General features: G+C 45.9%; 2 protein-coding genes across 4 annotated transcripts in view; both read left to right on the top strand.

Moving 5' to 3' along the window:
* The window catches only part of LOC308286462 (histone-lysine N-methyltransferase SETD5-like), a 36,648-nt gene extending 19,172 nt beyond the window's left edge, over positions 1-17,476 (top strand). For 2 of the 3 annotated variants that reach the window (XM_080727493.1, XM_080727492.1), the window contains exons 7-24: positions 510-548; positions 742-1,062; positions 2,187-2,335; positions 2,541-2,658; positions 2,781-2,890; positions 3,459-3,729; positions 4,036-4,119; positions 4,256-4,411; positions 4,512-4,901; positions 5,353-5,613; positions 5,891-6,008; positions 6,158-6,390; positions 6,558-6,614; positions 6,800-7,291; positions 11,616-11,872; positions 13,690-13,820; positions 14,141-14,229; positions 14,646-17,476. In XM_080727493.1, coding sequence (XP_080583619.1) covers positions 510-548; positions 742-1,062; positions 2,187-2,335; positions 2,541-2,658; positions 2,781-2,890; positions 3,459-3,729; positions 4,036-4,119; positions 4,256-4,411; positions 4,512-4,901; positions 5,353-5,613; positions 5,891-6,008; positions 6,158-6,390; positions 6,558-6,614; positions 6,800-7,291; positions 11,616-11,872; positions 13,690-13,820; positions 14,141-14,229; positions 14,646-15,218 — 3,849 coding nt within the window. In that variant the 3' untranslated portion in view covers positions 15,219-17,476. The remainder of the gene's footprint in view (positions 1-509; positions 549-741; positions 1,063-2,186; positions 2,336-2,540; positions 2,659-2,780; positions 2,891-3,458; positions 3,730-4,035; positions 4,120-4,255; positions 4,412-4,511; positions 4,902-5,352; positions 5,614-5,890; positions 6,009-6,157; positions 6,391-6,557; positions 6,615-6,799; positions 7,292-11,615; positions 11,873-13,689; positions 13,821-14,140; positions 14,230-14,645) is intronic. The other variant, XM_080727494.1, reaches the window with a different exon arrangement.
* A 6,923-nt stretch (positions 17,477-24,399) lies between these two features.
* Positions 24,400-26,217, top strand: LOC308287199 (histone-lysine N-methyltransferase SETD5-like; the record flags this gene model as incomplete). Its single annotated transcript, XM_080728317.1, has 3 exons — positions 24,400-24,464; positions 25,142-25,230; positions 25,645-26,217. Exons 1-3 carry the CDS (start codon positions 24,410-24,412, stop codon positions 26,215-26,217), a joined length of 717 nt encoding a protein of 238 aa, XP_080584443.1. The 5' UTR covers positions 24,400-24,409.
* Positions 26,218-27,292: the final 1,075 nt, after the last annotated feature.

Genomic DNA, 27,292 nt, shown 5'->3' with positions numbered 1-27,292 from the left:
ATGTGGAAGAGGTTGGAGAGGTAGGGGGGAGCTAGATTGGATGGATCTGGTACTGGTTAGTAGGCAGGCAGTGATGCTTTTTTTACATACTGTACAGTAATTTATTGATGACTCTGAGGACTAGTGGTAGTACCCTAAAGGAAGCTGTTGCAGTAATCAAGCCTGGATGTAAAAAAAAAACACATGATTGAGTTTCTACAGCAGTAAATTATAGTTTGGGTCAGGGGAAGGTAATGTTTCTTAAGTGAAATAAATATGTTGGTGATCTGTTTGGGGTAAGAAGGTGAGGGTGGTGTTGAACATGATACAAGGATTTAAATTAACAGATTGAACACTTTGAATTTTGCCGTGTTGAAATGCCATAGAACTTTGTCTTATGAACATTTGACATTGCTCTGTCATCCATAAAACAGAAGTGGCATGAACTTCCTCATGTAACAACAGAGAGATGACAGTGTCATGTACTGTATTGTACATACATTACTTAATTTCCCTTTTCTCTCTTTTAGGCCTTCAGAGAGGGTTCTAGAAAGTCCATGAGGATGAAAGTAAGAGACTTTCTTTTTAACATTTCTAACCTTGGCAGAAACCAATTTCACTTCTGCCTCTGAGTCATCATTAAAGCCACATTGTATTCACCATGTTGCCAAAGCTGCTTGTTCTTAGACTAATCTGGGACTGGAGTAAATGTTCATTCTGAGCCCCTCTTACAAGCCTGTGTGCAACCCCCTCGCCCCACAGAACTCTACGACGGAGGCCAACGTGCTGGACGAGAACTCTGCTGAGGGCTGGGAGACCAAGATCCGGCAGTGGACGGACCAGTACGAGGAGGCGCTGGCCAACCAGTACAGTGCTGACGTTCAGACCCTGCTGAAGCGCCGCCGCTCCACCAGCGCCACGGGCGCCGTCACCAAGACGGAGGAGGAAGAAGACTCCACGTCTCCGCTGGCCTCTTCCTCGTCGTCATGCACCGCCGCTGGGCAGGCCTCTGCAGACACCACGGACACCATCAACCACACAGAGCTGGCCTGTAACAACACAGTGCTAAGCTCCCAGATGCAGGTCAGTCTGACGGACAATTCGTTTGTAATTTAGTCATTTATTTCGGTCACAATCATATACATTTAAGACAACATTCCATTCATAAAAACAAAAACATTTCATACAATAAAAACAAAAACAGTTAAAACAAAAACAGAGCATCATGAGACTGCAAGACCGAAAAAGTGCAGGCTGAAGCTAGAGCTCATAATGCCTACCCTTCTTATTATAAATTCATTGTATTTATCAAAACTATTGCAGAATAATCAAACAAAACAAAGACAATATTTATGAAATTTAAATGGTTCCATTATTAACAATTTTCAGGTCGTGACCTGTAATTATAAATTGTTATTCTTCTTGCTTTTTTCTATTTTATTTTATTCTTTTATGCATTTTATTATTGTATTATATATTGCTGTATTTTTTTTTTTTATCATATTACTTTTATAGGTTATCTTACATTTGCCTATGGAGCTACATGTTTTTAGATTTTCACAGCTTTTCCATTTATGAATAGCTTTAGCGGATACACAATTTGTTCTGGACTTTGTTACCTTAAGCATAATCTTTCCCTTCAAGAACCAATACTGACTCTCTTTGGCTTCAAACAGCCGCTGACAAAGAGAACCGGGCAGGGTTGTATGAGGGCAAATAGCACTGCATTATTATATTATAGATATAATTATAATGCCTTTGTTATGCATTGGGCTGTATTTAGTGGCCTCTATTATTTTACTGTGCCTCTGTGAGTTTGGTGGATGGTGGAGATGGGAGTTCCAATGTTCCGGATATTAACCATTGTGTAATGGTCCGGAAGATGAGGGCAAAGGTGTAGCCACTGACCAAATAAGATGTTTGAATCATTTGCCAAGTTTCACAATTACCTCATTGTCTATAAAAACACATAGTTTTATTTATGTTTTATAAACACCCCTGGTAGATAGGGTAAATGTTGCTCAGTTCCATTACTCACCCAGTTACTGCTTGTATCAGCAAAGCTGTTTCTCCTCTTTATTTTGAGTAGCTGGTAATATTGTTGGCAGCATTGGAGTGAAGGTGCGGTTCATGCATCAATGTAACATGGCGGCTACTTCCTGAGCCTCCTCTTGTTCAAGGTAAATAATGGGTTGTGTTCGTTCCAGCTCCAGCTGGGACGGGTAACGCGTGTTCAGAAACACAGGAAAATCCTGCGAGCAGCCAAGAACCTAGAGCCTGACACCCTCATCATTGAATACCGTGGCAAGGTCATGCTGAAACAACAGTTTGAGGTCAACGGGCACTTCTTCAAAAAGTAAGGAGCTGCAATAATCTGTCTGTCTGGGCTTGACACAGCTGACGGTTAACATTTATATTTCTCAAAGGACAAATGTCCAGAATGACAAGGATTGCAGTTCAGCTTTGTTTGTCTTGGACTTTTAACCAACACCTGTTATGTGTTACTTTTTAATGTTGTCCCGTTTCCAATTTTGACATGGTTTTGATTGTGTTTTTCACAGGCCCTACCCTTTTGTGCTGTTTTACTCCAAATTCAATGAGGTGGAGATGTGCGTGGATGCACGGACCTTTGGGAATGATGCCCGCTTTATCAGGAGGTCCTGCACGCCCAATTCTGAGGTCAGTTATTTCATTTCTAAACAGATTGGGTACTGGCAACCATACATTTATTTTTTCCTTTATCCTTTGCTTTATTGGAGGGTATAATTTAAATAGATTTCCATGACCTGCACTTTCTCTAGGTGCGACATATGATCTCAGAGGGCATGATCCACTTGTGTATCTATGCTGTCAGTCAAATCACCAAGGATGCCGAGGTCACCATTGGATTTGACTTTGAGTTCAACAGCTGGTTAGTAATGCATCCCGTACCCACCCTTGTTAACACTGGGTTTCACAACCCATTTAGGCCTGAAATCTGTGTTACTTGAGATTGTAACTACTTTAACCATTATCTTATGCTTTAACTATTAAAAAATAGCAGATATACAAGCTCACAGCACTGCACCGAGTGCCGTGCTGCGAGCTTGTAGATCTGCTATTTTTGAAAAATGTTGAACATTCATGCAAGTCTTTGAATATTTTTTACCCGATTCCATAAATGTCTTCTAAATCCTTCTTCTAAATCAGTGGTTCTCAAACTTTTTCATGCCAAGGACCCCCAAAATGACATGCATTTGGCTCACGGACCGCCCATCTCAAAATATGTTGTTCCAGGGACCACCCAGAAGCAAATATTTGAGTTACAAATGTTCGCTTTCAAAAAGATATATTCAAAGACTTGCAAAAAATATATCTGGTATTTTCAATAGTTAAAGCATCAAATAATTCTAGGCCTAAATGGATTAAATTGAAGTTTGTTTTGTCATTTTGTCACAATGTAAACTCTGTCTTTCTCCTCTCTCATAACAAACTGACAGCAACTATAAGGTGGACTGTGCTTGTCACAAGGGCAACCAACCAAACTGCCCAGTGCAGAAGCACAACCTGAGCCCCAGGGAGAGCCTGCTCAGCTCCCCTTCCCCGTCCACCCTGCCCTCACTGGCGGGAGCAGAGACTCGGCGGAGGAAGGCGGCCCGCAGGAGAGAGCTGGAAGGTGGCCTGGCCACGGGGGGCACCTCGGACGAAAGCAGCCAGCACCTGGACCAGCACGGGGACGCCAGGGAGCTGCAGGGAGCCAGCGACACAGAGGTGGGCGGCTAGATTAGTAGCAGTGTCACTTTGTGAGTTAATGTCGAAAATGTGAGTGGAAGCGAGTCACCTCCTAGTGGCATGTTTTGCTCTGTTGATTATTGCTGTTAGGGTTCATGTTTGTTTGTGTGGCCTCACCGCATAGTATATGTGGGAATTTTGAATGCTTTGCATTCCCTGCCCAGGCTGAGCTTGTGTGTGTGTGTGTGTGTGTGTGTGTGTGTGTGTGTGTGTGTGTGTGTGTGTGTGTGTGTGTGTGTGTGTGTGTGTGTGTGTGTGTGTGTGTGTGTGTGTGCGTGTGCGCAGGAGGGACTTCTGGACAGGGTGAAGCTTGAGGAGGGAGAGGAAGGGGAGGTGGACGAAAATGGGGTTCTCCTTTCCAGCAGAAGAGTATGTCACTTATACATCTAAAATAATCCCTTCCTTTAGCACTAGCCCTTAGTGGCCGTTTGACACAATGTTTTCAGTGTAGCATTACAGTGTTACTGCAACCTGCTTCTCTATATTCCTTTTTCTATTTCTGCAGGCCTTGGAGAGGAGGAGGAGGCTGGGTGGAGCAGAGGAGCCCAAGGAGGAGGGTGTAGAGCCAGAGGAAGGAGCAGGGAACCCCACTGGGGGAAACAGTGGTGGACCCCATAACACTGCGTTGGGAATCTGTACCCGTCGCACCACCTACATCACAGTCAGTGGAACTTCTTTCTGATGGGGAAATTAGCTCTTCCTCGTTATTCATTATGAGTTAATTCTGTCTTGACACTAACGCAGCACCCCCCCTCCTACAGGAACCCTCGTCATCGATAGAAGGTGAAAGAGCGGCGTCATCTTTGACCTCAAATCTCCCTGCCCCTGCCGGTCCCCCTAAGCCTCCCCCGGCCCGCTCTACCAAACCGCGTCCCAAGAGCCGCATGTCGCGCTACCGCTCCAGCTCGTCACAGCGCGCACGCCGCCAGAGGCAGGCCCTGGCCCAGCAGGCGGCTGCCGCTGCAGCGGCCGCCGCCGCCGCAGCCGCTGAGCAAGGATCCGTCCTGGCTGAGGAAGGGCTCCAGGGACCAGCCAGCACTGAGCTCGGGCTAGGGGAGAGCAGCCTGGGGCCCAGTCAGCTCCCTGAAGCGGAGAGCCACGGTCCCACATGCCTGAATAGAGCTAACGTGCGCTACCCCAAGACCAAGAAGGTTAGAGCCGTGGTTCCCAAACCTTTTATCTTGTGACCCAAAAGAGAAATTAGACATTTGCCCGGGACCCAAACTAGTGAACATAGCAGATCTTCAAGCTCACAACAGCAACAGTTGTGATCTTGTAGATTGGCTATTTTCACTACTTCTTAAACATTCGTTTTCTAATTCATGGAATTTTGTAGATCTTTCTTTGATTTCTACATGAAATTACTGGAAAATCACACCTGTGCGAAGTGACTTTGCATGGTATCAAACACGACACACGTGCATATCTCCTTGTATGGGCCGTTCTGTCCGCAATGTTAGTTATCTCCATACATGGAGTTCCGTGCTCATCAGGTTATAAACCATAACCACGTCGTAAAACAATTGGCAATCGTCGGCATGCTTGGCTTTGTGTTTTGGTCAAGTACAAGCAATGTAATCTTGGTTTCTCCTCCTCCCCCAGTACTTGGTGACAGAGTGGCTCAATGACAAGATCCCTGCCGGGGATAAATTCCAGCAGGAGGTGCCCATCGAGCGACCACTGCGCATCACCACCGACCCCACGGTGCTGGCCACCACCCTCAACATGCTGCCCGGCCTGGCCCACTCTCCCCTCATATGCACCGCACCAAAACACTACATACGCTTCGGCTCGCCGTTCAACCCTGAGAGACGCCGACCTCGGCCGCTCCAGATGGACGGCACCTACGGCTGCTACAAGAAGGTCAGAAAACAAGGGTGTAGAATCAAATGGGTCTACAGAATATTGTTTATGCCTATGTACAGTGATCTCTAAGTTAGTGCTAGATGTTGCTTCATTTTTTTTATTTTCTTGACCGCCATGGCATTTATTAATGATTAAAAAAAAACATCATTTTGTGGCACTTTCCATGTGAGTGATTAAGTAATGAGAATATATTGTATATGTATTATTAACACATTTAAAATAGTGAAGGGATAACGTTCCTGTTATGTGTGTTGCTGTCCTTGTCGTATCACAGAGGTGGATCAAACAGGCGGAGGATGAGAGCTGCTCGGCCAGTCTGGAGGACGGCACTGAGTCCACCTCCTCGCACCAAAGTACCAGCAGCAGATCCACGCCCAACCCCCTGTCCAACGGTACCTCCCTCCCTCCATTCATTCATTCATTCAACACCAGCAGTCCCCCTTACACTCCCATTAGCCATTTTCATTAAACTTAAACAGTGTGTTTTGAGTTAGTTTAAAGTGCGTTGTCTGTCCCTGTCCTCCCATCCTCTCTGTTCCAGAAGTCAACGCGCCCTTCAAGAAGCGGCATTCGAAGTACGCCACGGAAATGGCCCCGGTGCCCTCGGAGCACCTGCTTCGCCCCTTGTCGCCCATCACGCCCCCACTCCCCGAGGACCCCCTGCACCCACTGCTGAACACCTCGTGTCACAGCTCCCTGCTGCCCAATGGCCTTGCCTACTCGCCCCTGCCCTCACTGCCGACCAGCCGCTGCAACACGCCACTGCAGTTCGAGGTACACACATGAACACAATTGAGTTGAAACCATTGTCTCGCACTCCCAGTATATCAAAGACCTTTACCCGCATTCAGATCCACATGCCCTTTACTCAGGATACACAATTACATTCCTTATTGGGAATACTTTGGTCACTAACCATGTTTTTCTGCCCCTCTGTCCAGAACATATCTTCCCCAGAGGCCTCTCCTGTCCACCGACCAGAGTCCATCTCTCCTGAGGTAGCCATTCACAATTGAATGCATTCACCCTCACTAACAGATAATAAAGTATAGGGAGGATAGCGATGTACCTTGTTTGATGCTAGTGATGCATGTTGTTTGATGCCAACAATTAATTTTGTTTGTTGACTCCTCCTCCCTCTGCTCCTTGTCCGCTCCTGCTGTCTTTACATCTCTACCCTCAGCCATGTCTGCGAACTGACTTTGACGGCCCACGGACCCAATTTCCTGACCTCTCCCTCCCCTGCTGCTCGGAGAGCCCTGTACCTATGACCTCGGACGATTTCTCTCTCTCCGGAGGGCCGCCAGGCCACGAGTCCCTGGGCTCGGCCTCCTTAGGGGCCGGCTCTCTCACCCCAGCTTCGTGCCCCCCCACAGACCCGGGCCCTCTCGCCCAGAGCAGAGAGCAGGCCTTCAGGACAGAGTTCAACCTTATATACACCTGCTCGCCCCTCAACGCCAACCTGGGCAACCCCTCAGCCACAGACAGACGTCTCTCCCAATCGGAGGGCAGCTTCTCCCCGGCAGACTCCTTCTACAGTACCATGAGTGGCCAGGGACTACTAGGGGAGGCGGGTCCTGGCTCCATGTCGCCCTATGGCGAGCCGCATTACGGAGGAGGCTACCCAGACAGCGGCACACCACCACACACCAGCAACCCACCACAAAAGAAGAAGGCAAGTTGTATGGCTGTTATTACTATTGTCTGGATGAAGCAGCACTATGAAGGTGTTCGTTTTAAAGGTGCAGTCGTGGACCTCATCACAACCTCTTGAGTGGCTCTTTAAGTGTGATACCTGCAAGTTGTGTAAATTCAAGATACGCAATATGCTCTTTTCCTTTCTTGCTCTGTTTCTGCTCATTTACTTGTTTTACTGTTGTTGTTATATCAATTGCCTCAATTGACCAACAATCAACAAAACCAACAACAACACACTCTAGGAATATAGATACACAAAAAAACATTTTTAGGTGGATGTAAAGTTTCTGAAATTATTTAGACTCTTGTCGCTTTGACCCTTCCTTCCCATCCCCTCCTCCTCTCCTTCACTCCCCCTTCCCTCGTCCTCGGTGCACCTTGAAGTTTTTTTTTTTTTTTTTGCCAAGTCTCTCTTCCACTTTTCTTCCAAGGCAGAGGGCCAACCAGTCTACCATTAGTCTGCTGACAGGGAAACCAGATTACCAGGCTATAGCTGTAAGAAGTGAATACAAGCCAGTACAAAATATGGTGAATATTTTCCCTATACAACTACATCTATAGAAGTGTGCATGTAAATATGTTTGTTTTTTTTGTTTGGGTTTGTTTTTTTGCATCCGCATACGACACCCAACTCCATGCTCCCACAATGCCACTCTCTTACTGCACAGTTTTGAAGAGGAATCTTTCAATTAAAGTTAGTCAGTTCAGCTGTCATGGAGTGTGTTTAGATCCATCCATTGCCTCAATGAAGGAGGCTGATGACTAGACTTAGACTAACCCCGTTTAGTTTAGGCTCTATTTCATCCATGGCTCTTTCCTATGTGTGAGTCCATCTATCAGCCATCAAAGATAATTGAACCAGCTGCCCTCATTATAAGCCTATACCTCTGAAAGTATACCAAATTCTACTTTGCAATCTTTATGAAAACATTTTTCTATCCCCATCGTGTTTAAAAAAATAATAATCAAATTGCCTTCACAGGCACCCAGTAACTCTTTGAAATCTATCAATAGCCATTCTCCTCACATTGCAGCTGCCTTCTTCAATATCTTCTCAACGCTTTCAAACATCTCTCCATCCATCTCAGTATCTGCCCCACCCCCCACCCCTCTCCCCTTGTTGTCCATCTGTGCCACTGTTCTCTCCAGTGTCTTCTGTCCTTGTTGTCCATCTGTACCACGCTGGTCCCTCCAGTGTCTTGCTTGTGCCATGATGACATTAAGCCAGGATGAGCTCTCTTTCATTCTCATTTTTTGTCTAGTGTAGGCGTATACATTGTGCGTGTGTACTCGGGGGTCTTGATGTTGACTAGAATGTTTTTTTTTGTTTGTTTGTGTGTGTTTGTTGTGCGTGTTGTTTTTCATTTGCAAGTGGTTGCATCGTGGTGTGGTTAATTTCAGAGTTGCCTGTTTGCTCAAATGATGTGTGTTACTAACAATGGATGAAAGCAAGAGTTACGCAGCTGTGGTTATGCTAATTCTGGATGACTGCCAGAAGCGGTGCTTTTGCACTACTAGATGTTGCCATCTCAAGCAGCTCAATTAATTTATCCCAACAATGCCACCTGTGACCTGGGATGACAGACCTTACACCTCCTAGGTCGTCCCTTAATCGGTTTCAAAAGAATCTCAACACTCATCGAGTGACAGAACTTTGGTGGTCATCCAGAATTCATAGAACCTATGTTACATGCGTAACGTGTCGTTCTGTTTCATTCTTCCTGACCGCCAGAGGCTGTACTTCTAGCATTGGATAACTTATACCAGAAGGGTCACGAGGAACGCTCACCTTTTTAAAGGGACATAAGCCGTTGATAAGATGGCTGTTGCAACAGCCTGGGGTGCAGCAACAGAACTGGGCAAAAATGCACGATGAAACACTGGTAGCAGGGGCATAAATGTCTTTTAGAGGAACTCTAAGGCACAATCCTGGTAGAGTGGCACTTGACATTCTTGGGCACAGGAAGCCTTTGTGATCTTTAACCATGTAAAGTGACAAGGGATATGCACAATGACTAATTTCACCAACGTTTAAACAATGTTTTTGCTTTTTTAAAGAGACTTCACAACCATTGCCCAATGGAACCACTTGGATTGTACCTTCTATGAGTGGTGACAAATTCTTGATTCTTGAATTGTGTGGACCACACTGACTGGTCACAAGATCATTCAGCTGTAAGCAACCAGGAGTCAGGTGCCATATGCACCCTTCTATCTGAGACATAAGGTCTGGCCCCTTAAGGAGGTACCACAGCACTGTGGGTGGATTATCCATTTCTTCTGCACCATTCGGCACACCCAGAAGATGCACAGCCCTGAGCCTCACAAATTGAGGGAATTCCCAATTGACTAGCTGCTGCATTATCCGCCGACACTGATCTACAGTTTATCAAATCAACCACCAGAGCAGACAGTCTGACCAGATGAGAACAGGCCAATTTCGCATTGCTGGTGCTAAGTTCTAAGAACATTCATAGAGTTTCAGCATGTTTATATGCTCAAACAGCTCTTCTGGCATTGCAGGCCAGGAGAGTATCACCCCGATCCCAGTCAAGTATGTTCTCTTCCTCCAATGTTGGAGGGCCTGGGCACACTGACCATCCTGTTTCTGTGCTACTTGGGTCCAAGTAGAGACCATTCACCCAGATCCAAAGGGGAGGCAATGAGAGCAGGCCCAGCAGAACTACCATGGATGGTGCAGTCAGTATGCGTGACACCCAAAGGAGAAGGCTGTATTTCTTAACTCATTCTCTACCACGTAACGATTTTGACGAGTTTCGTGTTTTGACGCTTGATTTGCTAGCCTATGAGTAGCCAATTATCTTCTGACTCCTCTGGACATTACCTGACCCTCTGATGGCCGGCACCCAGGGGTTCAGGTCTTAACTACGGTGCTGGAAACAGTAATTGACTAGTTGGTGAAACCCCTAGACGTGACCCCAACAGTGATGTGTGTAACGTAATGTAATGCGGCAGCAGAAGTGCGTCAGCTACTGCAACAGTGGTATTCTAGTTGGTCCAGCAGCAAGTCTGCTTAAAAGTATCTTATTTAAACTATGCTAAATAGAAATAAACAAACAGTCTTCTAGCAGAAACACTATAGCCTCTGCATAACATAGAGGCACATAAGAACACTAACCACTAAGCGGTTCCCAAATATGTATTCCCCTTCTACATCCTGATGTAGATGACGCACCCCCAAAGCCACTTTAAAGAAGACAACCCAATCTATCTATAGACGTTTTTATTTTTTACAAAATGTACAATAGGCCTGTTGAGCTCTCACATTAATGTCATGCACCCCCTAGAGGACCCTGGGGGTGCACGCACCACAGTTTGGGAGTCTCTAACACATGCTTACCACAAACCATCTGACACACTGCCAGGAAATAATGATGTTAGTGCCAGTGCCACCCAGTTATGGCCAGCCTCTCCGAGAGCTAGCACGACGCAGGTCTACAGAATAGCACTTACTGTACCCCCACAAGGTGAAAACACCTCCTCCAGTCCAGCAGGCAAAACCACTACTACCACTACTGAATAGCGTGCAGAAAATATGGAGAAATTGGAATGGCTTGTCGCAGCGTCTGGTGGATGAAAATTACCAACCCAACAAGTGATTTAGCTTCAAAATAATATTGACCTGCTATCTTGACCTGCTACAAAAGGGAGACGATAGAACGAACATACCATAGGACATTGTCGATTTTTATACAGGGGGCTCGCTCTCTGTCCTCCCATGTCACGGGTGACTGTGTTGATATCATTAATTAATCAATAAATGTTTTAATTATTTGCACATGTGTGAGATGGAAGTAGCCACTGCAAGAAGCTCCACTTCTGGTGGTCAGGAAGAATGAAATGGATCAGGGTTTGTGCTCTTGTGGCATGTGCTACAAGACGGGACTTCAGTAAGTAGGCTTGTGGAATGCAAACAGTTTACATCCAATGTCATTCTCATGCCAAAATGTCATTCCCATGTTGTTTGAGGTTTGGTTATTTTCAGTCAAATGAGGTACCATTGACATTTAAACATGAATACAGGTGCTTTTCCCAGGTATGTTGACTTGTTGCATGTGATTCGACTATCCTTCCATACAGTTTGGGGTGAACACAAATGTGATGCAATGCAACCCGTGTTCCAGTGTGTGTGTGTGTGTGTGTGTGTGTGTTTGTGGGTGCTGTACATGTCATGACATGAAAGTGTACGTATAACGTCAGGACTGAACTCAAAGCTGTGCATCTGCTCTCAAACTGGACACGTCTGATGCGAGTGCTTGTCCTCCCTATGCCTTCCACAGGTGTCGTTGCTGGAGTACCGCAAGAGGAAGCAGGGGAGCAGCCGTGATCCAGAGCCCGGGGCCTGCAGCTCCTCCCTGGGGAACACCCCAACCCGGCCAGGCTCCCACTACAGCCAGGATTCCCATCACCCCCACCACCAGCTGCAGCCCCCTGCCTCGCCGCACAATTCCTTCAGTTCCCCGGGCCACTCCTCCATCCCCCAAATAGAGGAGGTCAGCCCCCCAGACCACAGGGCTCAGGAGAGCAACAGCCACTGGTGAGTGACAGTGAGAAGATATATATGCATGTATAACCGAGACCCTTTTACAGGGCTCGTTAAATATTATTTGATGATCTCTGTAAAAGGGTATTGAAAGTTGGTGTGAAAACTAGAAAGATGCAATTTTGAGCAGGTATGGTTGCCGCAAGTTAAGGCCACTTTTAACCGCACAGATTCGTCGGCGGAAGGCGGCGGATAGCGTCGGTTGCCGAACGGGAGCTCATCGTCAGGTTTTCGGCAGCGGGTCGGGAACGTTATCGACCGAAAACTGGAAAACTGGACTTGCCCGGTTTTGTTGAGTCGGTCCCTTGCCCGTCGGCAGTGAAATGAGCCAACGAGAGCGGATAAAAGACAACACACAATCCGCTGATAGCTATCTGTTTGGCATACATACTGTTTCCACACAGTCACAGAGGACACCGAGACAACACACTACACACAACTGAATAAAGTGGGCTAGTAATAGTGCAGCAGCTGCCCGTGTTGTTGTTTTTTTTTTCTTCTCCTCTGCACGGAGAACAGTCACGTACAGAGTGCCTCCGTGCCTACTAGTGGTTAGATTACCTCCTCTTTCAGCTGTGAAAAGCTGGATGTGTGCTTGGTGTGGAGAGGCCTAAGGCCTCTCCACACCAAAAAGTCTGCAAAGGACTGCAAAGAACTTGCAAAGGACTGCAAAGAACTGCAAAGAACTTGCAAAGGACTGCAAAGAACTGCACAGAACTTCGTCTGCCGACTGTATGCCGACTGTACTTACTGTATGCAATTGTGCGCATGCGCGGAGAGATCGCATGAAATACCATTCCAAACCAGGAGGTGGCAGTAGTCTGAAAGGCTATTTTCACTCCATAGTTGATCGTCCCTGCATGCCGTCGCTGTCGGAAAATGCTGTTATTAAGCCTATTATTATTTGGATAAAGTAGAACAACCTTTAAAACCAATCATAATCCTTTAAAATTGTATCATGATCTGACACTTTCACAACAGCTTGTTGCTGCTTCAGCGTTCTGCCTCCGCTGCTGTGTGCAGTTGTATTATTTTGTCATACGATACGATGGTGTGACGTCGCGCATTGAAAATATCAGAGCTACAAGCTCACAACATGTCGGAACTTGAAGCGTTGTGAGCTTGTATGTCTGCTATGCTCGACACGCACCGTCATAAGCTGAAGCACACATCCAGCTTTTCACAGCTGAAAGAGGAGGTAATCTAACCACTAGTAGGCACGGAGGCACTCTGTACGTGACTGTTCTCCGTGCAGAGGAGAAGAAAAAAAAAAACAACAACACGGGCAGCTGCTGCACTATTACTAGCCCACTTTATTTAGTTGTGTGTAGTGTGTTGTCTCGGTGTCCTCTGTGACTGTGTGGAAACAGTATGTATGCCAAACAGATAGCTATCAGCGGATTGTGTGTTGTCTTTTATCCGCTCTCGTTGGCTCATTTCACTGCCGACGGGCAAGGGACCGACTCAACAAAACCGGGCAAGTCCAGTTTTCCAGTTTTCGGTCGATAACGTTCCCGACCCGCTGCCGAAAACCTGACGATGAGCTCCCGTTCGGCAACCGACGCTACAATATAATATAAATGTGATTTCAAGTGAAGCATGACCAAAAGCTTAACTTTTCTATTGTGCAGCCGCCCCACGCCCAAACCGGATAACATTACTCGGAAGGTTTACAAAACACAGGTTCACTTGAGAACCTGTGAGATTTATGTCCAACCTGTTTAGTTACAAATTATGCCTGGCCTTTCTATGGTTGCTGTGTTGTGTCCATGGTTGTATGCTATGTTTTGAGCGTATTTGCTCTCCATCAGGATGGTGCCCACCAGCGTGGAACGACTACGGGAAGGCCAGGGCGTCCTGGAACGAGTTCTGAGAGGCAGCATCAAGATGGAGCGCATTTTAAAAAGGGGGGATGGCTCAGTGCCAGGAGACAAGGAGCCTGGTATGACATGGATTCACAGACACATTTTATCATTTATGTTATGAACGTTTAATCTTATGTGGTAGTTTAGCATTACCAGTGCAGCTTAATATCTTATAAATTGCTCCTTCACCAATAACGGGGTAGTAAAGAAAGAAATCACATGAAGTGAGCGGTGCTATTTATGAGCTAATTTCATTAAGAGTCCCGCGAATCATGGCCAATGTGGGATGTGCTGGGAGTGGCATACAGACGCGGGACATACAGACAGAGCCAGATGTAAACAACAACCTTGAAATGGCCGGTATGGTGAAAGTGTCTGTGGTGAACATGTTTAACAGATGGAGATCGATACGACGTCCAGACAGGCACCATAACCTCTCCCATGAGGAGTCCACACGGATACAGTCCCTCTGTGTATGGCCACCAGGTAGGCTGCCTCATGCTAAACCTCACTTCAACTTTCACACAATAGTGCTTAGGTTTTGAAATCATGAAGAACAGTGTAGGCTGCTATTTAAAAAAAATAATACATGAGTCCTATATTGCAGCACTGGTGTGGTCTCATAGTGTAGATCAGCGCACCAGTGCCAAATGCCAATATCATTCATACCAGTGCCAATATCATGACCTTGAGTGTATCAATGCGATTATAGGCCTACCACAGATGTATTATCAATAGTTATGTTTGGAATGCAAAGGTAAATAATGCATCCACTTGTTAAGAGTGCTGTTATCAGGAGATATCTTTACTCCCTAGAAACCAATCACAATGTGAGGTTGGAACTAACTATGCTTAGTATCGTTCAGATTTGGTAACTGCGTGTTCTGTTTGGTTGTGTGCAGTCGTCAGAGAGCCACGGTCAGACAGGCAGCCCATCCTTCCTCCAGCAGAGCTCCTCATCTCCATTCCTTGGTTCATATAGTCCCTCTGGCGCCCCCTCTTCCTCAGGCCAGAGCTTCTACCCTCGGCTCTCCTCGTCCCACCCTGGCCAGTCCCCCTCATCGTCCTACCCCAGTCAGACTCCCACCTCCTCGTCCTCAGACTCCAGGCCACCAGGGGGCTCTCTACACCAGCAGAGCAGCAGCAGTATGGACGGAGCCCCTGGCTACAGCAACAGCCACTTAAAAGCTAACCTCTTGAACAGCAGTGGCTTAGTGGGCTCACCCAGCCCAGGCCCTCGGACCCATGGCCAGACTAAAACAGACTTGGGTACACAGACCTCTAGACTGAGCCAGCAGCAGGCGCCTCGGAGCCTGAAAACGGGAAGTCCCGGACAGGCGGTGCTGCAGGCAGGCTCCAGGCTCCTGTCAGCCTCTGGAGCTCCACATTACCCGCAGCGCGGGGCCCCCCTCACTCAGTTCCAGCACCCGCCTCTCCAGGGATCAGGAGTAAGGACACAGTCAGGAAGCTTTTAGGACCTTGTTTGAGTGCATGTGTGCATGCGTGCGTGAGTGAGTGTGAGCGAGAGAGTGTTTGCGTGAGGCTGCATAGCTCCTCAAGCCCTAAACCTGTGGTGTGTGGGCTCAGTGAGGGGAAATGTACAGACCTAAGAGGAGCCAGGACTTCTTGTATGGATCTCTCCTTTTGTTATTTTTGGTCTTTTCTTTCTTTATTTTCTGAGAAACAAAATTACTGCATTCTGCACAAAGCTAATCATTGACTTTCGACATCATTAAGGAATCAATGGAATAAGCGATTTAAAGAAGAAAATAATGGACAAATTCTGAAAAATAAGAAATCATAATGTAACTTGAAATTGCCCCTGGTGTTTCCTGACATGTTGGACTGTGCAAACAGGTTACGTAATGTTTGAAAGTAAAATCTTCAACATGAGTATCTGTACAAAGTTTTAAAAAGTGTACCTGTTGTCTTGGTACCTATGTTTCATAAATATTGAGATGTAAACATAACTCAAATCAATGTTTATTTTTTTTCTCCTTCTTTTTTGCCCCCTCCCCCTCCTCCCTCACGAAGTTAACACCTGGGATTTGGCATCAGCCGAGTCTGTCCTGCAGTATAGAATATAAGCGTTTCATTTTGGAAGGGGAAACGAAACGGACAGTTTGTATGTCCTTCATCCGTTATAAAGATGTATCCAAGCGTTTGGGAGGGACAAAAGCTTCCTGATCAGGATCATTCCATGTGATTACCAGCTTTCTATGTTTCTCAAAACGTTTTCTCTCTCAAGCCTCCATCTTTTCTAATGAACATTGATTTGATTCAGTTCTTTTATCCCCACTTGACCGTTTGTTTGGTTTTCACTTTAGTACTACTTCACTGTAGACTTGCGATATTGTATTTGAGACGTACAGGTCTTATGATTCATGGTGCTGCAGTCTTGTTTTTCCAATAAATCTGAAATCCACTTATGTTCCTAAGAGCGGCTACGGTCATCTTGTCATTAAACTATGTCATTTGGGATCCGTTTTCCAGGTTGGATACAAAATGTTACACAAACGTTATAGTTTTTGTTCTTTGATAGTATTGGAATGCCGGAACAAAAAGAGAAGCTAAGAATCTGACATTATTTCTTTACTCTGTTGGGTTTGTCTCCTGTCTTGAATCCTGTAGGATTTTTTTTTCTTTTTGAAACTTTATTGAGAAAAGATATATATAAATATATATGTTTTTCTTTTTTCGCCCTTTTCTTTTTTCCTTCTGATCAATCTTGCATTCCGTATACCACCTAAGAAATGGGGGAGGGAGATCTCTGGGGATGGTGTGGATGGTATATACAACTAGAAAAAGCTGCTGTGTTCTGTTTTCTTGTTTTTAGTTTTTTTGTTTTTGTATTTTTACGCAAGTGCTGCTTCATAAAGTTTCCCTTTCCACAGAATGCTGTAAGCCCTGTTTAGTTTTTACTAGGGTCCTCTCCTCACCAACTGAATTCTAATAAAGGAAAAAGAATACGAGAGAAACAAGTCCAGTTATATGGAGTCATGTGCCACAACCACTGCAGTGGGACCTCACACCAATGCTGTTGCCAGCTCGTCACGAGAGTTGGAACGCAGAGCATTATTTGTAGCTCATTTGGACCAGACGTTTTTACCGTTTTAACTTGTCATGACCCAGGATGAGCACTGGGCTACTGGGAAGGCTTATGAAGTTATGAACCGAGACGCTGGTCATTTCTTGCCCCCCACCCTTCCACCATGCTTCCTTGACCAACAGACAGAAGGGTACTCACATGTTACATGAATGTTTTGAAAGAAGACTTAAAAAATATATAGACACAAAATTAACCAGCACCTTAAAATGAAAGAAATACAAGCTAAAATTACACAAATACAACAACATGTATATGTGTACTTGTATAGAAAGAAATGTGTTATAGAAACTTGTACGGAGAAAAATATAGTACACTAAATTTACTGCATGATATTTGCTTTCTTTTCTTTTTGTTCTTTTTTGGGGGGTCTTGAGTGACCACATGGATGGGTGGTTGGGAGCTAATCAGTCTGTTCCTGTTTTAACTTCTACTTCCGGAGTCTCTTGAAAAACCAGGCGCTGCATTTTTTTTCCTTCTTTATTTTGTTGGTTTGTTTTATTTTTTACACAAAGCATAGTAACTATTTCAACCACAACCCCCCACCCCTCCAAAAGATTTAAGAAGCAGAAGAGATGTAATGCATTTTGATAATAAAATAATCATGATGGTAATGTATTTTGAAAACTGCCCTTGTGATACTTTATTTATTAAGAAATACTATGAGCGCGCCGCTGCGCAGGTCCATGCCCAGCAGGAGGCAGCACACCACGAAGGTGGGCAGCAGGCACAGCGAGATGTTGAACAGGCCCTCCTGCACGATGGTCAGGTACTGCTCATAGAACACGTAGGTCACCCTGCAACACAGCACAACAGCAACATTTAACACAGGACACATAACACCCTGCAACACAGCACAACAGCAACATTTAACACAGGGGTCTTCAACAGGGGGTCCGGGACCCCTAGGGGATCCTCAGAGTTACCATAGGGGGTCCTCCAAATCTTTGTGTGTTAGAAACCTTTTTCTCCTTTTTTATATTAACCACTCTAACCCTAGTGTCCTTATTCTGAGAACTTTAGCCAAAAATAGCCGAGCTACAAGCTCACAGAGGCGTTGTGAGCTTGCAGATCTGCTATTTTTGAAAAAGTCGTGAAAATGTGTGCAAATCTTTGAATATATGTATTTTCAAAGCGAACGTTTGTAACTCAAATTGTGTTTCTGGGGGGTCCCTGGAACTAGATATTTTGAAATGGTGGTCCGTGGCCAAATAACTATCATTTTGGGGGTCCTTCACATGAAAAGGTTTGAGCACCACTGACATAGTAGTCTCTCAAGAACAGACTAACTGAGCTCCAGTTAAGTGAAAAGGACCTTTTCTTTGACGATGGCTGGCCAGATTGCTGACATAGAAACATAGGTTTTTTCCAAAAATCTTAGAAAGATTCAAAAGACACTTATAGAATCGGGTCAAAATTCAAATTTTCACGTTTTTTCCCCCCCAAAATAGCAGATCTACAAGCTCGCAGCGCGGCACTCGGTGCCGCGCTGTGAGCTTGTATATCTGCTATTTTTTTCTTCTCTGAGGTGGTACTTGGTGTAAAAGGGTTGAGAACCACTGGCTTAGTTCATTTAGAATATTATAACTAAATACAATCTTTGTGACAAAGCATTACAGCACTCAGTGCCGTCTGGTTCTGCCTGTTCCTCGCGCTGCTTCTGTTTGAAGTTCATGACACCATGGTGCATCACCTCCTCTCCTCTCCTCTCCTCTCCTCCTCTCCTCACGAGGCACGTTGACCCACGTCTTGTGTCCAAATGTACACAGCGTCGTCTCATGTTGTCCCAAGTTGTTTAAAGAGCAATTGAACAGAGCAATGTGACATCTATATATATACATCCCTTGACATAGTTTGAAGCAACACTCAACTCATGCGTCTGCTTCTAGGAGAGAGAACACTTCCTGGTCAGGTGATTGGGGAGAGCCAACCGGCTGCCGTCCTATGAGCCAGGAGAATGTATCCCATGGGCTGGGGGGCCATGGCTGGCTTGATTGGTTACGTGGTTTGGGTTTTCTAGCGTAGCTGCCATGGCAGCTAGTGTCAATTAAGGGAGATAGGTTCTATGTGTCAGAGAAAGCAAAGATGGGCCGCCGGCCTGTGGCCGGCGGCCCATCTTTGCTTTCTCTGACACATGTTGATGATGATGATGATGATGATGATGATGATGATGATGATGACGACATTATGAATGAACCAACCCCGGATTGGAAGTTAGGAGGATAAAAGGAGGAAACGGCTTGTCTTTTGTGTGGTGAAATGGACTTGTAAATAAACCATTTGAATTACATGTAGCTGCAAATAAATGTAAAAAATAGAGGAAAAAAAGAGTGAAAAACAAAAACAAAAAACGATTCTGTCCCTTTAGCATATTAAAAAATCGCACCCGTGCGAAGTGAGCGGTGCAAAATTATTTAGGGAGTATGATATACTGTGGACTTTGATTTTCAAGCCTTTTCTTTAAATAACTAGACCAGGTCAACCTGGTTGTGCCAGACCCCCTGTCTGTCATCATCATTTATGACATCATGCCTTTTGTAGGCATGTCATCATCATGTCATCATCATATATACCCTTTATATAGAAAACCAGGACAGACAGACAGACCGACATTTGCTTATGTAGGCCTACCCATTTCATGGGTCTGGCAATCATAAATGTTTTTCCCTTTTAAATTGAAGATATTAAATAATATCTTTATCTTTTACTCTAGAATTGTATCATAAGGATATGATATCTTGTAGAGAACAGTTCAAGAAGGATTGAAAAGGAAAATAAAAAAGGGAGAATGGTAAAAGAAAAAGATTTTAAAAAAAGAAACAGAAAAAAAGCTATATATATATATATATATATATATATATATTAAAAAATATATAGGAACACATTTATTATTTATAGTTCTTTTGTGTTTTTAGTTATTGTTATTAATAGGGTATCATGGTCTTTTGCTGTGTAGTATGAACTATATAGACAACATTGTGCATTGCTGTCGTTTTTGCCAGACCCATGAAATGGGTAGGCCTACATAAGCAAATGTCGGTCTGTCCCTTTTCTATATAAAGGGTATATATGATGATGACATGATGATGACATGCCTACAAAAGGCATGATGTCATAAATGATGATGACAGACAGGGGGTCTGGCACAACCAGGTTGACCTGGTCTAGTTATTAAGGAAGTAGGCGTGGTCTATGTGTCCTCCGCTGAAATGGGTTGGTTTCCCTCAGCCCTAATGACATGCAAATTGTATTTGCATGTAGTTGGTGGGTATAATAACATAGTGATACTTACTGATTGGCGCAAATCCCGCTCCAGCCTTTTACCACACAATGGAAACCACTTTTTCCTTGAGACGTCCACAGGAGTCTTAGGGTCAAAGGTTAATGGACGCTGACTCCCTGTGAAGACGTGTGGGGACGTCTTACCTGGTTGCCATGGTTACCAGGTGAACAGGTGCCGCGGTAGCGGCTGGTGAGTGAAAACACTACATATCCCATCATGCAACTCGGCTGCCAGCATCATTGCGACCGTAGGTCGCACTTACTACGGAAAGCTCCACCAGGTGTCCGTCTGTCCGTCCGTCCGTCACACACGTTTTGCCCTGCTCATATCTCGGCAACCGTTGCCCCGATCCATGCCAGCTTTTGCACACACACTCCTTGCCTGCCAAACTACAACCTCCAAGGACCCCCGGAGCTCCAGGGACCCCCAAGTCCCTGGGGGACCCCCTGGTGTAAAAAAAGTTCCCTCCGTGACTCACGTCACACGTCACACTTTTGCCCTGCTCATATCTCCGCAACCGTTGCCCCGATCCATGCCCCCTTTTGCACACACACTCCTTACCTGCCAAACTACAACCTCCAAGGACCCCCAGAGCTCCAGGGACCCCCAGCTCCCTCGGGGACCCCCAAGTGTAAAAAATGAGCACATGTGCAAAAATTACCAAATGACCACCCCAACGGGGCTGCTCACGGGGAATTCCCGGGGACCACCCACTCCTGGTGCTCCAGAACGGATGCAAAAGTGGTGGCGCCCCCAGTGGAGGACCCCCTGCCACTGCAGCTCACATAAAATGCCGTAACTCGGGCTAGGAGCGTCCGGGAGAGCCGGGGCCGGTACCTATTCGTCCGCCAAGGCAACGCGGACACCCCACCCCTCATTTCTCACATGGCCCTCTTCTAGCACCACCTACAGGCCGATTTTTAAAACACATTTTTGGCCACTGCTCCTACAGTTTTTGCCCTAAAATCACGAAAATCACTACACAGTATGTCTACACTCATGTCATCAACATGGATCAGGAAGTTTTTGGAAAAACACATTTTTGCCCTATTTGTGGAGATAAGTGACCTACGGTCGCTTATCTCCCGATTAGGGAGTCTTACTGGTAGAGCATGTATTCTCCATTCATTGCTAATGCAAAGAAACGGCTTTGTCACAGAATCTACTTCCAAACATGCAGAGAAGGCCGAGACCCGCTCTTTTTCACGGCTACACTTGATTGTTGATATCCGCCAATGAATGAATTACATATAATGGATTAAACCGTCAGGTCGCAGTTACTATCGAAACCTCGTATACATTATGCTAATGAGGGCGTTAAGGTAGGTTTCCCAGCGCGTAAAAAAAGCAGACGACCGTATGTAAATGAAGGGGAGGAGTTTAGTCGACTTAAAAAAATTGGGGGCGGGGCATGGTTTGGAAATGCGTGTGGGTGTGGTGCGCATACATTATGCAAATGAGGCTGTTAAGTGGCGTTTCCCAGCGCGTAAAAAATGCAGACGGCCGTATGTAAATGAAGGGGAGGAGCTTAGTCGACATATGCAAATTTGGGGCGGGGCGTGGTTTGGAAATGCGTGTGGGCGTGGTGCGCATACATTATGCTCGCATACATTATGCTAATGAGGGCGTTAAGGTAGGTTTCCCAGCGCGTAAAAAAAGCAGACGACCGTATGTAAATGAAGGGGAGGAGTTTAGTCGACTTAAAAAAATTGGGGGCGGGGCATGGTTTGGAAATGCGTGTGGGTGTGGTGCGCATACATTATGCAAATGAGGCTGTTAAGTGGCGTTTCCCAGCGCGTAAAAAATGCAGACGGCCGTATGTAAATGAAGGGGAGGAGCTTAGTCGACATATGCAAATTTGGGGCGGGGCGTGGTTTGGAAATGCGTGTGGGCGTGGTGCGCATACATTATGCTCGCATACATTATGCTAATGAGGGCGTTAAGGTGTGTTTCCCAGCACGTAAAAAATGCAGACGGCCGTATGTAAATGAAGGGGAGGAGCTTAGTCGACTTAAAAAAATTGGGGGCGGGGCATGGTTTGGAAATGCGTGTGGGTGTGGTCCGCATAAATTATGCTAATGAGGCTGTTAAGTGGCGTTTCCCAGCGCGTAAAAAATGCAGGCGACCGTATGTAAATGAAGGGGAGGAGCTTAGTCGACATATGCAAATTGGGGGCGGGGCGTGGTTTGGAAATGCGTGTGGGCGTGGTGCGCATACATTATGCTCGCATACATTATGCTAATGAGGGCGTTAAGGTAGGTTTCCCAGCGCGTAAAAAAAGCAGACGACCGTATGTAAATGAAGGGGAGGAGTTTAGTCGACTTAAAAAAATTGGGGGCGGGGCATGGTTTGGAAATGCGTGTGGGTGTGGTCCGCATAAATTATGCTAATGAGGCTGTTAAGTGGCGTTTCCCAGCGCGTAAAAAATGCAGGCGGCCGTATGTAAATGAAGGGGAGGAGCTTAGTCGACATATGCAAATTGGGGGCGGGGCGTGGTTTGGAAATGCGTGTGGGCGTGGTGCGCATACATTATGCTCGCATACATTATGCTAATGAGGGCGTTAAGGTGTGTTTCCCAGCACGTAAAAAATGCAGACGGCCGTATGTAAATGAAGGGGAGGAGCTTAGTCGACTTAAAAAAATTGGGGGCGGGGCATGGTTTGGAAATGCGTGTGGGTGTGGTCCGCATAAATTATGCTAATGAGGCTGTTAAGTGGCATTTCCCAGCGCGTAAAAAATGCAGGCGACCGTATGTAAATGAAGGGGAGGAGCTTAGTCGACATATGCAAAATGGGGGCGGGGCGTGGTGTGGAAATGCGTGTGGGCGTGGTGCGCATACATTATGCTCGCATACATTATGCTAATGAGGGCGTTAAGGTGTGTTTCCCAGCACGTAAAAAATGCAGACGGCCGTATGTAAATGAAGGGGAGGAGCTTAGTCGACTTAAAAAAATTGGGGGCGGGGCATGGTTTGGAAATGCGTGTGGGTGTGGTCCGCATAAATTATGCTAATGAGGCTGTTAAGTGGCATTTCCCAGCGCGTAAAAAATGCAGGCGACCGTATGTAAATGAAGGGGAGGAGCTTAGTCGACATATGCAAAATGGGGGCGGGGCGTGGTGTGGAAATGCGTGTGGGCGTGGTGCGCATACATTATGCTCGCATACATTATGCTAATGAGGGCGTTAAGGTAGGTTTCCCAGCGCGTAAAAAATGCAGACGACCGTATGTTAATGAAGGGGAGGGGCTTAGTCGATGTATGCAAAAAAGTTTCGTCACCAACGCACGCACGCACGCACGCACGCACGCACGCACGCACGCACGCACGCACGCACGCACACACACACACACACACACACACACACACACTTTAACCTTTTATTTATGTCCACACAAAGGAGATGCATACAAGGACGTGTTGATCCATGAGGGCACGTCTGGCACCTGTAGCTGTTAGCAGGTGACTGTGACCAGCAGGTGGCTGTTGCCCTGACCTGGATGAGGGGGTCTGTTATAAAGTCCTCTGAGACCCTCACAGTCCCAGAGTCAGACCCCACCCATTGTAGGGACACTCCAGTACGGACACAGAGGTCATTAAGGTCTGGCCAATCTGACCAGACCCCGAAACCAGCAGAACGGGTGTCCAGTTTCCCGTTTGGTTTCCTCCTGAACCCAAGGAAATGGGGCTCTGAATCCCTGGCCAATGGGACCTTACGCCTCCTCAGCATGCTGGTGTAGATCCATTCCACGTTTGGCAGGCCTAACCCTCCCTCCAGGGCTGGGCCCCTGATTCAGCCCGGGAAAAAGAGTTGGAGAGGCCCTCATTGCGCGCCCTCTATAGCGCTGCTGCTACTCAAAGATTTGCCGTTTCAGATCATGACAAGTGACAAGCCAGTGGGCCAATTACTGTACATGAGTTATATTTCGTCGTTGTCAGGTGGAAACCTTGTATGTCCAAAACCGTTTGTTTTGTATTTATCATTTTAAAAATGATTTAAACTAGTGAAAACAGCCGATCTACAAGCACACAACACCTCGCGGTGCGAGGCGTTGTGTGCTTGTAGATCTGCTGTTTTCACTACTTTTGTGCAACGGCCTTGTATGGTGAAGCAGGGCTTTGCTTTGCGAAAGAGATACGAGGTTTCTGCCCGACAGTGACGATTTACTTTGTTGGCCGCCCAGCCCCCAAAATGGAACGAAGGCCGACATTTTATTTTGATTTTTTTCCTAATGGCCAGCCTGGACCGGCCGGGAACGAGTTCTGAGAGGCAGCATCAAGATGGAGCGCATTTTAAAAAGGGGGGATGGCTCGGTGCCAGGAGACAAGGAGCCTGGTATGACATGGATTCACAGACACATTTTATCATTTATATTATGAACGTTTAATCTTATGTGGTAGTTTAGCATTACCAGTGCAGCTTAATATCTTATGAATTGCTCCTTCACCAATAACGGGTAGTAAAGAAAGAAATCACATGAAGTGAGCGGTGCTATTTATGAGCTAATTTCATTAAGAGTCCCGCGAAGCATGGCCAATGTGGGATGTGGCGGGAGTGGCATACAGACAGCAGATATACAAGCTCACAGCGCGGCACCGAGTGCCGCGCTGCGAGCTTGTAGATCTGCTATTTTTTGAAAAAACTTGAAAATGTGTGCAAGTCTTTGAATATCTTTGACCCGATCTTTGACCCGACTTCCAAATCCTTCCTCTAAATCAGTGGTTCTCAAACTTTTTCATGTCAAGGACCCCCAAAATTACAGGTATTTAGCCACGGACCCCCATCTAAAAATATGTTGTTCCAGGGACCCCCCAGAAGCAAATATTTGAGTTACAAATGTTCGCTTTTAAATGGATATATTCAAAGGCTTGCAAAGAAAAATCATGATTTTTCAAAAATAGCAGATCTACAAGCTCGCAGCGCGGCACTCGGTGCCGCGCTGTGAGCTTGTATATCTGCTATTTTTCAACAGTTAAAGCTGTCAATAATCGTAGGCCTAAATGGGTTAACAGATGGAGATCGATACGATGTCCAGACAGGCACCATAACCTCTCCCATGAGGAGTCCACACGGATACAGTCCCTCTGTGTATGGCCACCAGGTAGGCTGCCTCATGCTAAACCTCACTTCAACTTTCACACAATAGTGCTTAGGTTTTGAAATCATGAACAACAGTGTAGGCTGCTATTTAAAAAAAAAATACATGAGTCTTATATTGCAGCACTGGTGTGGTCTCATAGTGTAGATCAGCGCACCAGTGCCAAATGCCAATATCATTCATACCAGTGCCAATATCATGACCTTGAGTGTATCAATGCGATTATAGGCCTACCACAGATGTATTATCAATAGTTATGTTTGGAATGCAAAGGTAAATAATGCATCCACTTGTTAGAGTGCTGTTATCAGGAGATATCTTTACTCCCTAGAAACCAATCACAATGTGAGGTTGGAACTAACTATGCTTAGTATCGTTCAGATTTGGTAACTGCGTGTTCTGTTTGGTTGTGTGCAGTCGTCAGAGAGCCACGGTCAGACAGGCAGCCCATCCTTCCTCCAGCAGAGCTCCTCATCTCCATTCCTTGGTTCATATAGTCCCTCTGGCGCCCCCTCTTCCTCAGGCCAGAGCTTCTACCCTCGGCTCTCCTCGTCCCACCCTGGCCAGTCCCCCTCATCGTCCTACCCCAGTCAGACTCCCACCTCCTCGTCCTCAGACTCCAGGCCACCAGGGGGCTCTCTACACCAGCAGAGCAGCAGCAGTATGGACGGAGCCCCTGGCTACAGCAACAGCCACTTAAAAGCTAACCTCTTGAACAGCAGTGGCTTAGTGGGCTCACCCAGCCCAGGCCCTCGGACCCATGGCCAGACTAAAACAGACTTGGGTACACAGACCTCTAGACTGAGCCAGCAGCAGGCGCCTCGGAGCCTGAAAACGGGAAGTCCTGGACAGGCGGTGCTGCAGGCAGGCTCCAGGCTCCTGTCAGCCTCTGGAGCTCCACATTACCCGCAGCGCGGGGCCCCCCTCACTCAGTTCCAGCACCCGCCTCTCCAGGGATCAGGAGTAAGGACACAGTCAGGAAGCTTTTAGGACCTTGTTTGAGTGCATGTGTGCATGCGTGCGTGAGTGAGTGTGAGCGAGAGAGTGTTTGCGTGAGGCTGCATAGCTCCTCAAGCCCTAAACCTGTGGTGTGTGGGCTCAGTGAGGGGAAATGTACAGACCTAAGAGGAGCCAGGACTTCTTGTATGGATCTCTCCTTTTGTTATTTTTGGTCTTTTCTTTCTTTATTTTCTGAGAAACAAAATTACTGCATTCTGCACAAAGCTAATCATTGACTTTCGACATCATTAAGGAATCAATGGAATAAGCGATTTAAAGAAGAAAATAATGGACAAATTCTGAAAAATAAGAAATCATAATGTAACTTGAAATTGCCCCTGGCGTTTCCTGACATGTTGGACTGTGCAAACAGGTTACGTAATGTTTGAAAGTAAAATCTTCAACATGAGTATCTGTACAAAGTTTTAAAAAGTGTACCTGTTGTCTTGGTACCTATGTTTCATAAATATTGACATGTAAAACATAACTCAAATCAATGTTTCTTTTTTTTCTTCTTTTTTTGCCCCCTCCCCCTCCTCCCTCACAAAGTTAACCCCTGGGATTTGGCATCAGCCGAGTCTGTCCTGCAGTATAGAATATAAGCGTTTCATTTTGGAAGGGGAAACGAAACGGACAGTTTGTATGTCCTTCATCCGTTATAAAGATGTATCCAAGCGTTTGGGAGGGACAAAAGCTTCCTGATCAGGATCATTCCATGTGATTACCAGCTTTCTATGTTTCTCAAAACGTTTTCTCTCTCGAGCCTCCATCTTTTCTAATGAACATTGATTTGATTCAGTTCTTTTATCCCCACTTGACCGTTTGTTTGGTTTTCACTTTAGTACTACTTCACTGTAGACTTGCGATATTGTATTTGAGACGTACAGGTCTTATGATTCATGGTGCTGCAGTCTTGTTTTTCCAATAAATCTGAAATCCACTTATGTTCCTAAGAGCGGCTACGGTCATCTTGTCATTATACTATGTCATTTGGGATCCGTTTTCCAGGTTGGATACAAAATGTTACACAAACGTTATAGTTTTTGTTCTTTGATAGTATTGGAAT

Source organism: Nannobrachium achirus (genome assembly GCF_963921795.1).
Source record: "Nannobrachium achirus genome assembly, chromosome: 6".
In the NCBI taxonomy this organism is placed as follows: domain Eukaryota; kingdom Metazoa; phylum Chordata; class Actinopteri; order Myctophiformes; family Myctophidae; genus Nannobrachium; species Nannobrachium achirus.
This window is presented reverse-complemented; position numbering and strand designations above follow the sequence as displayed.